At 37.4% G+C, this 15418-nt stretch overlaps 2 protein-coding genes across 5 annotated transcripts; both read left to right on the forward strand.

The window, feature by feature from the left end:
• Positions 1-267: 267 nt before the first annotated feature.
• Positions 268-7361, forward strand: LOC131311239 (uncharacterized). 4 transcript variants are annotated; one of them, XM_058338599.1, is made up of 10 exons: positions 268-690; positions 1197-1369; positions 1979-2137; positions 2751-2900; positions 3531-3674; positions 4389-4545; positions 5293-5465; positions 5684-5739; positions 6059-6161; positions 6970-7361. In XM_058338599.1, exons 1-10 carry the CDS (start codon positions 477-479, stop codon positions 7057-7059), a joined length of 1419 nt encoding a protein of 472 aa, XP_058194582.1. In that variant the 5' UTR covers positions 268-476; the 3' UTR covers positions 7060-7361. The 4 variants fall into 4 exon arrangements, 3 of the variants coding, with proteins under 3 accessions (XP_058194582.1, XP_058194583.1, XP_058194584.1); XM_058338600.1 differs by having other exon boundaries at positions 318-690; positions 5684-5768; positions 6970-7016; XM_058338601.1 differs by lacking the exon at positions 268-690 and adding an exon at positions 935-1024.
• A 2066-nt stretch (positions 7362-9427) lies between these two features.
• On the forward strand, positions 9428-11594 carry LOC131311307 (BAG family molecular chaperone regulator 6-like). The gene is made up of 2 exons (XM_058338704.1): positions 9428-10210; positions 10479-11594. The coding sequence occupies exons 1-2, from the start codon at positions 9730-9732 to the stop codon at positions 11306-11308; spliced, it is 1311 nt and encodes a 436-aa protein (XP_058194687.1). The 5' UTR covers positions 9428-9729; the 3' UTR covers positions 11309-11594.
• Positions 11595-15418: the final 3824 nt, after the last annotated feature.

Raw genomic sequence — 15418 nt, forward strand, 5'->3', positions numbered from 1 at the left:
TACTATGAGAATTGATTTTCAACCATTGCATTTGAATTAGAGAATCCTCCCATTATTGGAGGATTGAAGATGAGTCAAACCCCACTTTTGAATGATCGAGATGGCAAAGGACAACGTCTTGTCCAAAAGTGAACCAAAAAAGTGTTTAAAAGGTTTTTAGTGGATCCGGCTTCTCAGCAGTTAAGTGCATATAAAAATATGCAGTTTAACCTGAATCATTCATATTGACAATTAAAAATTTAAATTTATTGCGATAAAATATTCAAGACAAATCTGAACTATTAAAAACGCTGTCTGACGATTGCGATAACTCAAACTGCAACCAGATTCGGTTTTTACCCCAACACTTCCACCATTGTTCTCTGCAAAAAGTGTGAAAGGTTTTTACGTCAACACTTCCACTCCAACATTGTTCTCTCTGCAAAAGGTGTGGTACAGAGTAGAATTGAAAAACTCGATCAGAGCGAAGCGAAGAGATGGAGGCGGAGAACAGCAGCAGCAGATCAGTTCTCGTACTCCATAACGGCGTGATCGTGACAATGGACCCCCAGAGGCGTGTATTCCGCAACGGAGCAATCGTCATCGACCGCGATCGAATCACAACCCTTGGTCAGTCCTGCGACATCCTCCGTGATTTCTCTGCTGTTTCGCACGAAATCGTCGATCTTCACGGCCACTTCTTGCTCCCCGGTCTCTCTCTCTCTCTCTCTCTCTCTCTCTCTCTCTCTCTCTCTCTCTCTCTCTCTCTCCGTATTTGGAAGTTAAGGAAAGAAAGGAAAAAGGAAAGAAAATAGTGAAGGGGAAAATGAGAGGGAAAATTGAAGAGAAATTGAGAGGAAAGTTGCGTCAGAATTTAAAATTTTTCCTCTCCTTTTTAAAGAACCAAGGGTGGGGAATTTTTTTTTTTTAAAAAGAGCCTCCACTTTTTCTTTTTTCTTTTTTTCCTTGTTCAAAAAAATTTTAGTTAGTTTGTGTCAAACTTTTGTCGATTGTTGGTTCGTCCCAAAAATGGTCGAAATTATAGGTATGGAAGCCACAATAATGGTCAGGATTCAAACAGATTCGAGTGTTTGAGTAAAATTCAAGGGTGGAGGGAGTTTTAGTGGGTTTTTACGCAGATTTGAGTTTGAGTATGTATTTGAGATAGGGATTGGAGATTCTCTTACCTGTGTGTAATCTTCTTGTTGTTTATGTAGGATTCATCAATACGCATGTTCACACCTCGCAACAACTTGCTAGAGGCATTGCGGATGACGTTGATTTGATCACTTGGTTACACGATCGCATTTGGCCTTACGAGTCCAACATGACCGAGGAAGACTCTTACGTCTCCACTTTACTCTGCGGAATCGAACTCATACACTCTGGTGTGAGTTTCAACTTGTTCCTTTAACTTGTTTCTTGTGATAATTCGAAAACTTTGTTGTCAAATTTTTCTGTATGTATATGTGCATGTTTATCTGATCTGTGGGGATCAGATCCTCTCCTCTACATTTGTTTATAATATTACATTCGTGAGAACTGTCACCTCTTACGGCAAGAAATGATCTAGATGAATCCACATAGACCAGAGTAGTATAGGTTTCAACGTGTTCCTTTAACTTGTTTCTTGTGATGATTCAAAAACTTTGCTGTCAAATTTTTCTGTATGTATTTGTGCATGTTTATCTGATCTGTGGGGATCAGGATCAGGATCAGGATCAGGATCCTCTCCTCTTCATTTGTTTATAATATTACATTCGCGAACTGTCACCTCTTACGGCAAGAAATGATCTAGATGAATCCACATAGACCAGAGTAGTATAGGTTTCAAAAATGGAAGGGAAATATGAGTCGGAATATGGTCAAGATTGGTTGTGTATTTGATGTATGTGGTCTTATATGGAGCGTACATCTATTTAAAAAATGATATGTTGCCACTATCTGCACTGTATTGGACCTATATATTACATTAGCTTAATCATACCTGTTGAATCAGGTAACGTGCTTTGCTGAAGCAGGAGGACAACATGTGTCTGGAATGGCGAGGGCAGTGGAGCAGCTGGGCTTGCGTGCATGTTTAACTGAGTCAATTATGGATTCTGGCGAGGGTTTACCAGCATCTTGGGATATAAGGGCCACAGATGATTGTATTCAGGTTGACCGTATCTTATTTGCTCTTGTACAATACATGGATCGTGGATGCATGTTGATTCTGTATTGGCTAGTTATCAATGTTCATTATATATTCTCTTCTATTTACATCATTTTCTGACCGTGCGATGCTTGAATTACTCATCAAAGTAAGTATCGATGACTTTGATGTTTGCTTTCTTTAAAATTGGTATGTTCTGATTTCTCCTTGTCTAAGTTACCATCTATGAAGCACCGACACCTCTAGAGGTCGAAGTATCATAGTGTCGAACACGGGGACACGGCAGGGACACACAGGGACACGTATGGGACACGCCATGTGGCGTGTTCCATAATTTAATTTAATTTTTTTACGGGGACATGGCAGGGGCCAAACTGTAGTTTTAAAAAAAATTGGGGGTCAAACTGTAATTTTAAAAAAAATGGGGCCAAATTGTAAATTTTTAAAATTTTCTGGGTGTCAAACTATAATTATTTATTTATTTATATATATAAATATACACGTGGCGTGTCCCCCGCCGTGTCCGTGTCCCCGTGTCCGTGTCGGTATCCGTGCATCATAGGTTACCATTTTAGACAATGTGACTGAAAAGGATGTTTTTGCTTCAAGATTCCAGTCTCAAAAGCAACTTTACAAGAAGCACCATAATACAGCAGATGGACGCATTCGGATATGGCTTGGAATAAGGCAAATTATGAATTCCACGGATCGTTTACTAACTGAAACAAGAGACGCGGCCAAAGAACTGAAAACTGGAATTCATATGGTCTCTCTCTCTCTCTCTCTCTCTCTCTCTCCCTGTGCGTGTGTGTGTGTATAGATTAGAGCATTTTGAGAAATTTAAGTTCCCTTTCCTGGTTTAGAGCATTTTGAGAAATTTAAGTTCCCTTTCCCGGTTTTATACATATTAAAGCTTTCTCAAAATGTTTTCAATATTTTCATTTGGACTGCGATTGCAGTAATAATGCATACTCGGAGGAGGGTAACTATGTCTCCTCTCTATTCTACCAAAGCCATGACTAAAGAAAAGCTAAGGGAAGGAGAATTTTTTCATGTTGGATGTTGTGTTGGATTTTCCCACATCAAATGGAATTGAAAAAAGGAAAAGATTTATTGCCTTTTCAAATCTGTTTATTAAGTGGTTTTTGGGAGCTCGAGGAGGGTTTTTCATCTCACATTGTAATCTTCTATTTTTCAAATAGTGGAATATCTCTCTCTCTCTCTCTCTCTCTCTCTCCGCCGTGGAGCAGGCATTGGGGCCAAATCACGTAACTCTTGTGTGTGAGTTTATTTTTTGTTGCGCTTCCGTTGCAGGTGGGATCTAGGTTTATCCCAACATGTTGCAGTATTTTTTCATGTTGGATGTTCTGACTCCTGTTACTTTTTGAACATCTAGCATGTTGCAGAGATACCTTATGAGAACCACTTTGTGATGAATACTCGAGAAGCTGAACATGGGACAGTTACATACCTGGAGAAAATACAATTCCTACAAAACAATTTGCTGGCAGCTCACAGTGTTTGGGTCAATGATACAGAGGTAATTCTCTATGGTTATTCCACAGGTCATCTGCCACATGCAAAGAAAAAAGGTCTCCTTGTTCATTTTTCTGTTGCATTTTATTGAAACTAAGTCAACATGAAGCGGAATGTACATATACACCTTTGTGTATGATTTGATTTGATTTGCTTTTTTACTTCGATACAAGTGGTTATAATCGAGTTAGTTGATTTCTGACTAGCAATAAAAAAAATTCTGCAGTTTTTGAAATAGGGATTTGTTGTCTGTTTCAGCAAGGAGCACTGTTAATATTTCTTTACTTGCTTGGTAGATTTTGTTCCAATTTCTCTCATATTGCTTGCTTTCCATATTCTGGTTTTTGGGTGATCATGGTTCCTAACACACTGCATCTTGAATGGTGTCAAATGTTATGTCATTACTATCTCTTGGATGGCAACCGAACTGTATATAAACAAGTCAGTTCTGCCTGAGATTGTGTAAGGAAGAATGCCTGTATCATAGATGGTGTCAGATTTTTAGTAAGAAAAGATCAATTCTCTAGGGATAACCAGAGTCTACAATTTGCTTCCACTTAACTAGTTGGTGTGGTCTCATTTCGTAACTTTTTGGCATTCAAAGGATAAATCCCTTGCCGCTGCCGGTTAGATTTGCTTAGTAGAAAATGTCCTCGTCGTTTTGGTGACTATGAATATTGATTTGGAACTCAAAATATTACCTCACATCTCATTTCAGATTGGTTTTCTTTCAAAAGCTGGAGTAAAAGTATCCCATTGTCCTGCTGCTGCAATGAGAATGCTGGGATTTGCACCCATAAAGGAAATGCTGGGTGCTAACATTTGTGTGTCCTTGGGAACTGATGGGGCACCATCCAATAATAGAATGAGCATTGGTATGTTCAATACTGAAAGAAACTTGTTTGAACTGCACTCCGTTGTCAAACAGGTTACCTGACATCAAATTCTATTGCTTTTAGCAGATTGCATATGAACTTCCCCCTTTTTTCTCCTTCTATATATAACCTTCCAATATTTAGACTAGGACTGGTGATAATTTGCGAAGGTTGAACTCCATAGCTCAACGAATTAAAAATTTAAAATAATGCAGCATAACTGATTTCCAGCTAACTGCATCAGCACCCTTCTGGTCCGCAACACTCTCAACTATTGAAAGTAATGTCTGTTATACCACCGAAGTAATTAAATTTTGAAGAGACAAAACTATAGGGCCTGTGTAGACTTCTTTCTGATGCATTTTGTGGCCGCGACATTCTTGGTGGTGTGGACTGTTCACTGTGGAGTTTTTGTCTTGGATATATGATTGAGTAGCCCTATGTTGGCTATTTCTAGAGACACCAACTGCAAAACATTCTGTTGCAGGCACATGGATACTTCAGCAATGGATGGACATAGGATTGGTGTTAAAAATATTATTCCCTTCACATCATGTTTCTTGTGTTCGTACAGTTAAGCTACGCTTAAAAGGGCGTATGGATTAAGTGAATGGAAGGTATATTCCAAATAATATAAGAGTTGATGAAACCTAAGATAACTGTTGACCAAACTTTTGTGTTCTTGTTTCCATAGTGCTTCTGCCAATAGCAATTGTTGTGAATTTCTGTGTACTTGTCCCTGTACAGTTGATGAGATGTACCTAGCTTCTCTGATCAACAAAGGACGAGAAGTTTATTTGAAGGGAACAACTGATCCTATGGCTCTTCCTGCTGAAACGATTCTCGAAATGGCAACAATAAATGGTGCCAAATCAGTATTATGGGACGATGAAATAGGCTCACTTGAAATTGGGAAAAAGGTTAGTTTTATTCCTCTCCTTCTTCAAAACTGTTACTGTAGGTGGAGAAAAACTTGCATCTGCACACCCAAGAAATCATTTTCTTGTATATTTCTCCATGAACTTCCTTTACAAATATCTAATGGATTAAAGCCCGACTTCGTTTTTTTAATTCTTAGCTCTTCTTGATGCTATTCCAGGCAATTGGACTAATTTTGTTTGCTTCCATTGTTTGGTAGGCTGATGTCATTGTAGTCAATCCTTTCTCTTGGCCTATGATTCCTGTGCATGACAGGTACGAGTCTGTCCTTGAGATGTTATGCAGTACTACATTGCAACTTTTCCATTGTATTTGAGTACTGCTTTACACAATTTTCTCTGGGTTATTTACTAGCTGTTCAGCACAGTTCATCTGCTTTGTTATGTGGCTCCACGCAAGAGCATAATTTCTTTGGTCTCATAAAATGCCAAGGGCGATCTCGACATCCACAGCCCTCCCTCCTCACTTTAGCGGCCCCACCTGAGAGATATTCCACCTAATAGGCTTTGGATTTAGCAATCTCCTATATTAATTAATCTGATAGAGTAATATGTTTTCTTTTACTGGCATGCAGCATTTCCAGCCTCGTATATTGCATGCGAAGTGAAAACATTGACTCAGTTATGTGCAATGGTCGTTGGATAATGAAGGATCGTAAAATATTGAGCTTGGATGAGGTTCGATTACCTTTTTGTTTTTTCTATGTTTGGATTTAGTTAGAAGATCTATCCTAAATGTTGTAGTTACATGTTTACTACGTGCACTTTTCTTTTGTTGTTTAAAAGGCAGCCAATAAACCTATTATATGAACTGTTAAAAAATTGAAGACAGTTCCTTCACCTTTCAAGGAGCCCAACGTACTTGCTTCATTTGTGTTTTGTGGAAATATTTTCACTTACATAACGCTAAATGCCAAATCTAAACAAGTCACGTAGAAAGTGCAACGTATCTAGCAAAATGGAAGTAACTGTCAAGCTATGGACATGATATTTTGCTGAATTGAGCTTAAACCACCTGTAGCCTTTGTTCACGGGGAATAAACCTAAGAAGCCGCACAAGGCAACTCAATGCTATGATACAATGGTAATTAGTCTGGAATAGTGCGCTAATTCATGTATCGTAGTCTAGTGTACGGGTAAAAAAGTGGAGTCCCACATCTTGTTTTCATGCAGTATTGTATTTGTGGTGGGTCTACAATTTCGATCTCAAGGATGTGGCTAGGGGAATATTTATTCACGCGGTCTCAGAAAAGTTCCCTCGGCATGGCTACTACCTATGTTTGTCCAATATTTTCAGTTTGCCAAAACTTTTAATACAAATTTGTCAAACAGCTTGTTTTTATGATGTGTCTGATATAATTGTTTCCAAATCATGATGTAGTCACAGGGGAAGATGCATATACTAGGTTGAATTAGTTGCTTTTACCCTTTCTTTCTAGTGAAGATTTTCAGAGGATTCAAGTGGATGCAAATTGTTAATTTGCAGGGAGAAGTGATTTCAATGGCAAAGCATGCTTCTAGCCAACTTTTGAAGAAAGCAGGCATCCAGATTCCAAGCAGAATGAATTTCATTTAAGTTTCACACACATGGATGTCTCAGAATAATACGGCCACTGAAAAGATCTGATTAGCATATGCCATCTAGAGAAGTTCATAATGAACTGTCTGGATTTTCTGCTGCAAATCATGGATTAGAAGTTCCCAAGGAAGACAACTGGCATAGTGAACAGGGAACCGATACAAGTTCATGCGGGGTGAAAGAAAATAAGTAGTTGTTTAGTGAACTGGGAACACTTGCCATTATAGCACAATCCTAGTGGCTTCTCCCATTGTAGATGTTGTGACATTACTTGTGACTAATGTGAGAAATGTTTCCCATCTGACCTATACAACTTTTGGGTTACAGGAAAAACAAGACTTGACATGAAAATTAGTGTTGCCTTGACAATTCCTTATTACTACATGTTAATACATTATTTTCCTTTAAAAAAAAAAAAAACTAACTTCACTTTACATTGTACTACTAAGTTGCAGAGTGTTTTTCTCTATTCCAATTTGTCAATTTATTATCACTTGGTGTGATGGGGCAATATTACCTCGTTGATGTGACAGACTACCATAGTTGATCTTTTCCTATGCTCGGTAATCACACTAGTAAGGCAGGGAAGGCAGGTTCAAATTATTGGAGGAAATTTATATAAATGGTCCTCTTAGTTTTATTTGAGTCTCATTTTCGTCCTCTAAGTATCAATTACGACTCTTTTGGCTTTCAAGTTTGATTTTCGTATCAAATTGGTTCAATTGATAATTTCTGTTAGTCAAACTGGACGAAAAAAATCAAATTGATGACAATTTAGACGTTGCAGTTCGTATCAAGTTGGTCCAATTGATGTCGTCTGCACTCAATCTGATTTTTTCTGTCCAGTTTGGCTAACAGACATTATCAATTGGACCAACTTTGTACGAAAATCAAACTTAAAGGTCAAAAAAGTTGCAATTGATACTTAGAGGATGAAAATGAGACTCATGTAAAATCAGGAGGACCATTTCTATAAATTTTTCAATTACTTCCGACAGAGAAATCAACATCTAGTGAAATGAGAACTCCACTTTTATCTTTATCTTATCTCGGGATTTGGATTCGAACCAATGAAGCCCTTTTATCAAGGCCAATGAGTACCTTCCCGCTTAGAACCAATGAAGCCCTTTTATCAAGGCCAATGAGTACCTTCCCACTTAGAGCATCCGCATTATACTTTTTACATTTTAGACCAATTTACATCTTAAAAAATGATTTTATTACTTTAGCAATTTATTTTTAAAATATCTACTGCATCAAACTCTTTAATCTCACTCGTTTTTCAATTAAATATTAATGAAATAGTCACCACAGATGAACAGTGTCAGAATGAAGACAAATAAAAGGAGCGGGTGAGATAAAGCACAGATTGAAAACTACTATACAAACCTTTAACTGATGAACTATTCTCTCTTAAGATAAAAAGGAACTGCAGGGAAAACTAAAACTTTGGCAAGTAGTCCCCACTAAGGCCATCCATAGTGGTATAATCAAAAATGAATAATTAAAAGTTGACACATCAGCTTTTGATTATTCACTTAAAAGATTGCTAAGCTTAACAATGTTGAGGTTCACAATGGTCACTTCAAGTCCATAACCAAACTAAGGGGTCCATTACAATTTCACACAATCTCTCTCTCCCCTTTTGTTTCCCGTCATTCACTTCCTTCCATTACGTGTTTTTTTTGGGCAAAAATATATCGAATATATGGTGTTCTTCTTAGAGTTATCTATCAAAACAACACCTATTTTTTTTCTTCCTATCCCTATAGCCTATATCACAAATCCACCACTCTCTTAATCTTTAAAAAAAAAAAAATTCAAATGTGTTCTTAAATTTGGAAAAGAATGCATAAATTTGGAAAAGAATGCATAAGTCACTTCTTCCCCTGAATGTAGTTTTCTCATGAATGAAGATATCAAGGTTGCGTTCTTTTAAACTTATCTTAAAATAAGTTTGTTTGTCATTATTTAAATTTTTGTTCGTATTTGTTAGTTTTGCGCCAATTTTTTTTTGTGAATTATTGATTTGTCTTGACGAGAGGAATCGGAAAAGTAAAAAAAATTACTTTTACCCAAATATTTTGGGATAACCACTTATTTCTCAAAACAGATTAACTTATTCACTTTAAAAAATGTTTATTTTTCAAAATATTTCAGTAAAAGTAAAAAAAAAATTTATTTTTTCAATTCCTGTCATCGAGACGAATCAATAATCCACAAAATTAAAAAATGCAAAAAAAAATTTAAATAATGACAAACCAACTTATTTTAAGATAAATTTAAAAAAAGGCAGCCTAAAAAAAAAGAAGGTTAAAATCATTTTTCCAATATTATGTCGAAATTGACGACCATCAGCTGCGTCATTGCCCAAGTAAGAGCAAACGTTCACCCCTCCTCTCTCTCTAGATCGTTTCAGAAGAATCCACAACTATCTAGATTCTCTTCAGAAAAAAAAAAATCGCAACCAGAAACTTCTGGAGCTTTCCATGCCCACTCCCAATCCATCCCATCTGATCTCCTCCCATAAATATCTCAACCCCCACAATCATCTCTCTCACGCATAACATAAGCAACAGTCGAATCCCACACAGAAGGAAATCTCACAATTCGTCATCGAATCTTTCTCAGATTGCAATCGGAAAACCGCTAGCGTCGGACGATACAATGGAAACACCGTTCTTCAGAAACTTCAGGGGAGTACCGGTAGAACCGGCTCAGCGCAAGCCCAAGGTCGTCTCGATCCCGGTCCACTTCGTCAACTCGGAAAAGAAACCCACTACCAGATCCTCGTCCGCCGTCAAGATCCAGAAGGTCTTCAGGGGCTTCCTCGTCCGAAAGAGCGTGAACAAGATTGCCTCGATACGACGCGAAGTCGAGGGGATCGAACGGAGGATTTTGCGAAACGACGCCGTCGAGTTGATTCGGAGGGAGAACAAGGAGCGGTTGAGGTTGAATGAGACGTTAATGGCTTTGCTGTTCAAGTTGGATTCGGTTCGAGGTGTTGATAGCGGAGTTAGGGAGTTGAGGAAGGCGGTGATTAGGAAGGCGATCGCGTTGCAGGAGAGAGTTGACGCCATTGCCGCCGGAGATAAAACCCTGGAAGAAAGTCAAGATTTGGTTGAGTGTCAGAACGTGGAAAGTGAAGGTAAAAATTCTGGAATCGAATCGAAATAGATTTGTTTCGGTTTATTTTGGTCGTTTTTAAGTTTTTTAGATTCGAGTTGATTTTGGATTGAACGTTCGTCTCCACGGCCTTCACCCCCAAAACGAAACAAAAAATAGTCACACACACACAAAAAAAAGAAAAGAAATACAAGTTGATTCCATAGCTGCTGGAAATCAAACCCTAGAAATTGAAGATTTGCCTGAGCGCCAAACAATTGAAGATTTAACTGAAGAATTTGTTGATTCAGGTAATTTGGTGGATCGAACTCCTTCACTAGGAGTGGGAGAACCAGATGATAACGAAGAAGCTGATGTTGTAAATAGCCGTGATTTATCGAGGGGAACTGGTGATGAAAGCGGAGAGGTGCATTGTTCCGATGAAGAAGAGGCGATTTCCGAAACTATGGACGATCGGAAAATGGATATTGATTTGGTTGATCCTAGTCATGCACCTGGAATCGAACAGTCGGTTGAAAATTTTGGTGAATCTGATCATTCTGCGAATCAAGCGCCTTCACTTGAGGTTGGAGAAACAGATGGTAAAGAAGAAGCTGATGGATTAAATGACGGTGATTTCACGGGGAAAACGGTTGATGAAAGCGGAGAGGTTCATTGTCCTGGTGAAGCAGAGGCGATTTTCGAAACTATGGATGATTTTCGAAGCGGAGTGGGTTCCGAGGCGAAGGAGGATGAAGAAGGTTGTATAGTGAAGCAAGTTGTCGAAGATCAATTGCCGACAAGTGAACTTGTGGAAGAACGCGAGGAAACAGATTCTCATGCTTCTAATGGAATTGTTGATAAGGATAGCGTAAGGGGTGAGGGAGACGGTCGGACTCGCGACACGGAGCTTTTGGAGAGGATGATGGAGGAGAACAAGAAGATGATGAGTCTGATGACGCAGCTGTACGAGAAGAACGAGGCGCAGACTCGGATGCTGAGCTCGTTGAGTCAGCGAGTCGAACAATTGGAGAGGGCTTTGATTTGCGAGAGGCTGAGGAAGAAGAAGAAGATGCATGCGGCTGGAACGGTGGATTGTTCGGAGTCGATCCCAGATCAAAAGAAATGCGGAAAGAGATGATGATGTTTTGTCCAAATTACCAGCTCTGGAGCATTGTTGACTGTAAAGAGTTTTGGGTTTTGGATTAATTAGTGTCTTTGATGTGTTTTTGGTTTTGGGTAGCTGCTGAAACCGAACGAAAGTCGATAGGTTTGTGTTTTTCCTCTATAATTCAGTTGTGTTTTCATGATTGGAAGAATTTTTGAAAAAGATGATTGCAAACTCCTTGTGATAATGCCTCTTTGACTGTAAAGAATCAGGTTTTTGGAGTACTGGTGTTTATTAAGAGATCTTTGATGCTTGAGTACGGTTAGTTGCAACTGAATTGCTTGAGATTTGTGTTCTACATATACAGTCATTGAAAAGAGTTGTGTTTCCATGGTTTCAATCCACTTTTTCTTCGGAAGTTGTTTTGGACCAGCTTACACGAGTTTTGAACTACTCCATTTGAAAAGTCTATATGCGTGGGGTGAGGTGTCTTCGAAAATTGTACTCTAGCAAAGAGATTTTACTTGGATATTGTTGTTTTGCGAATGCTCCCAGTGATTCCATTTCTTTTCATGGCTTAACTCAGATTGACAAATTTCCATCAACTTTCGTTAAGATTTTACAATTTTGATGCTGGGGTTTATTTTGGCCTAATAAGCCAAATGACTTATTTTTTTCGATAATTGGAAACTCTGAGTCCTTAGGCTCATCCGACTTTTGGATTAATTAAGTAATCTTCTCTGAGAATCATTTATTTTGGAAATATCCTAAAGTCAAAGGTTTCCTTTTTCTATATGGATCGAGTCAGGAATCCAATATTCTTATGGGGGTGAGAGGGATCGGATTCCTCCTATCTCAGCAATGTGATTCCTCCTAAATTGGAAGATGAGTAGTCTCATTTTCACTCTCCACAAATATAGAAATGTTAAAGTTTCGAAATCACATTCTTATTTCTCTCTAAGATACTTATCATCCAAACAGAGCCTTCAGAGTTATGCTCATTGGTGAGGGGTATTCCAAATGTCCAATTTCATTGACAAAATCTTGCGTACAAAACAGCTCAAGTTCTAGAGCTGGTGAGTGAGGATAATTTTACGAGAGTCCAATTACCTACTTTCATATTGGTTGAAACAAGAATAATAACTATAGTTATGATGTTAAAATAGAAACAAAGATAAAATGTAAAGGTTTCCTTTTTCTTTTCTTTTCTTTTTTGGAATCATTACTAACTTAAGCCCCGATCCACTTTCTTTCTAAACTTTTTTTTTTAAAAGAAGGTAATTTCAAACTCAAATATAACGACAATAAAAAATAATATTTTAATTTTTTTTACACCGTTGATCCATATTGGTAGAAAAATTATTTACGTAAATGCATGATTTTTTAACTGGAAATTACCTTCCTTTTCTAAAAGTTTTTTTTTCAAGAAACTGGAATGGGCTCTTATTTAGTTACTTTAAATCAAACACTTGTGGTTGAGGAAAATTCAAAAATAAAAATAAAAATAAAAATCTAAGTGGTATTTGCAAAAATTTATTTTGATAGAGGGTTAAATTACAAAATTTCTCCTTAATATGTTACATTCATTCTCTACTTTAGAGTGAGTTTGTTTGATAACTTAATTCAACACTTAAAACTGAATAAATTAAGTAAAAATCAAATAAAGTTAGTTTGATAACCGAAATAGTGTGTGCTGAATATGTTCAAAGCACGGCAAAAGCAAAGAGTAAAAAATTTAGCTCCCCCCCTACTTATTACATATCACTGAACATGCTTAGTGCAACACGGTTCCTTTTTTTTCTCGCTTTTTCTTTGCCCTTGTCTCTTCCATACCCTCGCCTCTGGCCAATTGCCAGGTTGATCAAAACTGTCAAACTTTCCCAACTAATAAGACCCATCTCTCTCTCTCTCTCAATTGCAATTGAGAAACATGGAGTAGTGCTGTCGGAATTTCGAGATTGGATTCACTGGATTCATGCATCTTTATGGATTTGGATGTTCAAACCCATTTGATTACCTACCCCCAATTCATGCTCTGCTGTATAAACAAATGGCTTTAGGTAACAGAAAGTCTATTGGCACAGCAAATATGTGCACAGATTGTGCACAGATTTTTATGTGGGGTCCGCTAAAGATTCCACACAAGTGATCCGAACCGTTCATTATGTTTAAAATATTTTTTCAAGGGCTCCCGCGAAAAATCAGCTCAATCCGATACCTATAAGTACTTGATCTAATCGTCTAACTTTTCATTCTCTAAAAACTTGAATGAAAAGTTAGTTGATTAAATTAAGCACTTATAGGTATCGGATTGAGCTGATTTTTCGCGGAAGCCCTTGAAAAAATGTTTTAAACATAATGAACGGCTTGGATCATTTGTGTGAGACCCGTAGTGGGCTCCACATAAAAATCTGTGTACAGATTTGCTGTGTCAGTAGACTGGTTCTTTAGGTAATTGTTTCAGATAAAAAAAAATGTAATTGTTTGCAAGCATATTATTTTCCCAAAATTTAGAACTAAAGGGTTATATTATTATTTTTCAAAAAAGGGTCATGACTCGTGTGGTATGTGTTTTCTTTCTCTTTTCTTTTCTTTTTTTTTCCTTAATTCGAATGATGCGCATCTCAACTAATCCTCTCCTCGATTCAGTTCAAAGCATACCATTCACGCCGGAATTAGAGAATTCACAAAAAATCCTTTTCTTGCAATCTAACCTCAAGAAATCGAACCTTAATTAATTCATTTGATGGTGTGTGTTTCTGATTGCGTATGTACATTTGTCTTGAAACCTTCTATTCATTTGATGACGGTTGGGACGGTGGTTTCTGTCTTACTGGTTGGTTTCAAAAAAGAAGAAAAAAGAGACAAATTGCAACAATGAATATATTTCTTGATTTGAATACTATCATAATATGCGTTCTTCAAATCTATAATGAAAAGCACAATAGGAGTATTGGTTTGAAGGGCAAAGTCGGAAAAATAGTGATTTTAAGACTTTAGTTCCTTCTACAGATCAAACAACTTGTTTAATTCAGTGCTTAAGATTCAGTATATATCAAACAGCTCTCAGCTTAACAAAATTAGCATTCAGATTTCAGCATTTAATTTTCAGTTTTATCAAACAGAGAGTTTTTTTTTGTTTTTATTCCCTAAACTATACAACTTTTTTCTACTTTGTCCTCAAACTATGAAAACAATCTAGTTCGTCCCTCAACTAGCCGATTGCATCCCATTTAGTCCTAGTGATAACGGTAGTCACAGAATTGGACAAAAAAAGGCTCACATGACTTGCACATGCCTTCTTTCACACCCATCTGATGGCAAAACTGCCATTTTACCTCTCAACTGGACTTTTCAATCTTCATCACTTCACATCAAGCCCATTTGTCAAATTTTCATATATCTCTGCATATTTGATGGGTTGTTTTCATAGTTTGAGGAAAAAGTAGGAAAAAACGGTATAGTTTAGGAGATGCTCTTAATAGTCTCTCTACTTCCCTTGCCTTTTTTAAAAAATGTTATTTTTGTACAGTAACTCAGGGAATTGTTGCAGTGCGTTTTTGGATAAATTACACAATACTCCCATCTCTCATCTAATAAGGTTCATTTTTGCTTTATACCTCCCTTATGTTTAAATCTCAACATTTAAGCCCCTTCAAGTACTTGAATATGTAAAGCGAACTAACGATATTAACAAAAACATATTGAAAATACATTCCTACCCTTCACTTCCTTTGTGACTATGTTCATTTAACACTCCCAAATTTATCTCTCTCTCACACACACGACACAACTATAGCGATGGGCTAATTCATGGAGATTGATGGAAGCGTTTTTTTGCGGAGGTGATGATGGATTGGCTATTGGCAAAATAGTTGCTAGTAGTGGCCCCCAATTTGGGTGTATCACAAGGAGAGAAATCATGTGTGCAGATTAAATTGCTACCTATACTTGTGTGTATTATGCTTTCGTAGTGGAAGCTTAAAAGAAGAAGGATAGTTTTGTCGTTAAATTTCGTAAACTATTTCATGTGCTTATGACATGGACTTTTTTTCATCCAATATCCTAACAAAGTTGTGACAGAAGCTGATAAGTGTCAAAACCTGATTACATTAACGACCCATTTGGCGGGTGGAAATTGGA

This window comes from Rhododendron vialii, chromosome 12a (assembly GCF_030253575.1).
Source record: "Rhododendron vialii isolate Sample 1 chromosome 12a, ASM3025357v1".
Taxonomy (NCBI): domain Eukaryota; kingdom Viridiplantae; phylum Streptophyta; class Magnoliopsida; order Ericales; family Ericaceae; genus Rhododendron; species Rhododendron vialii.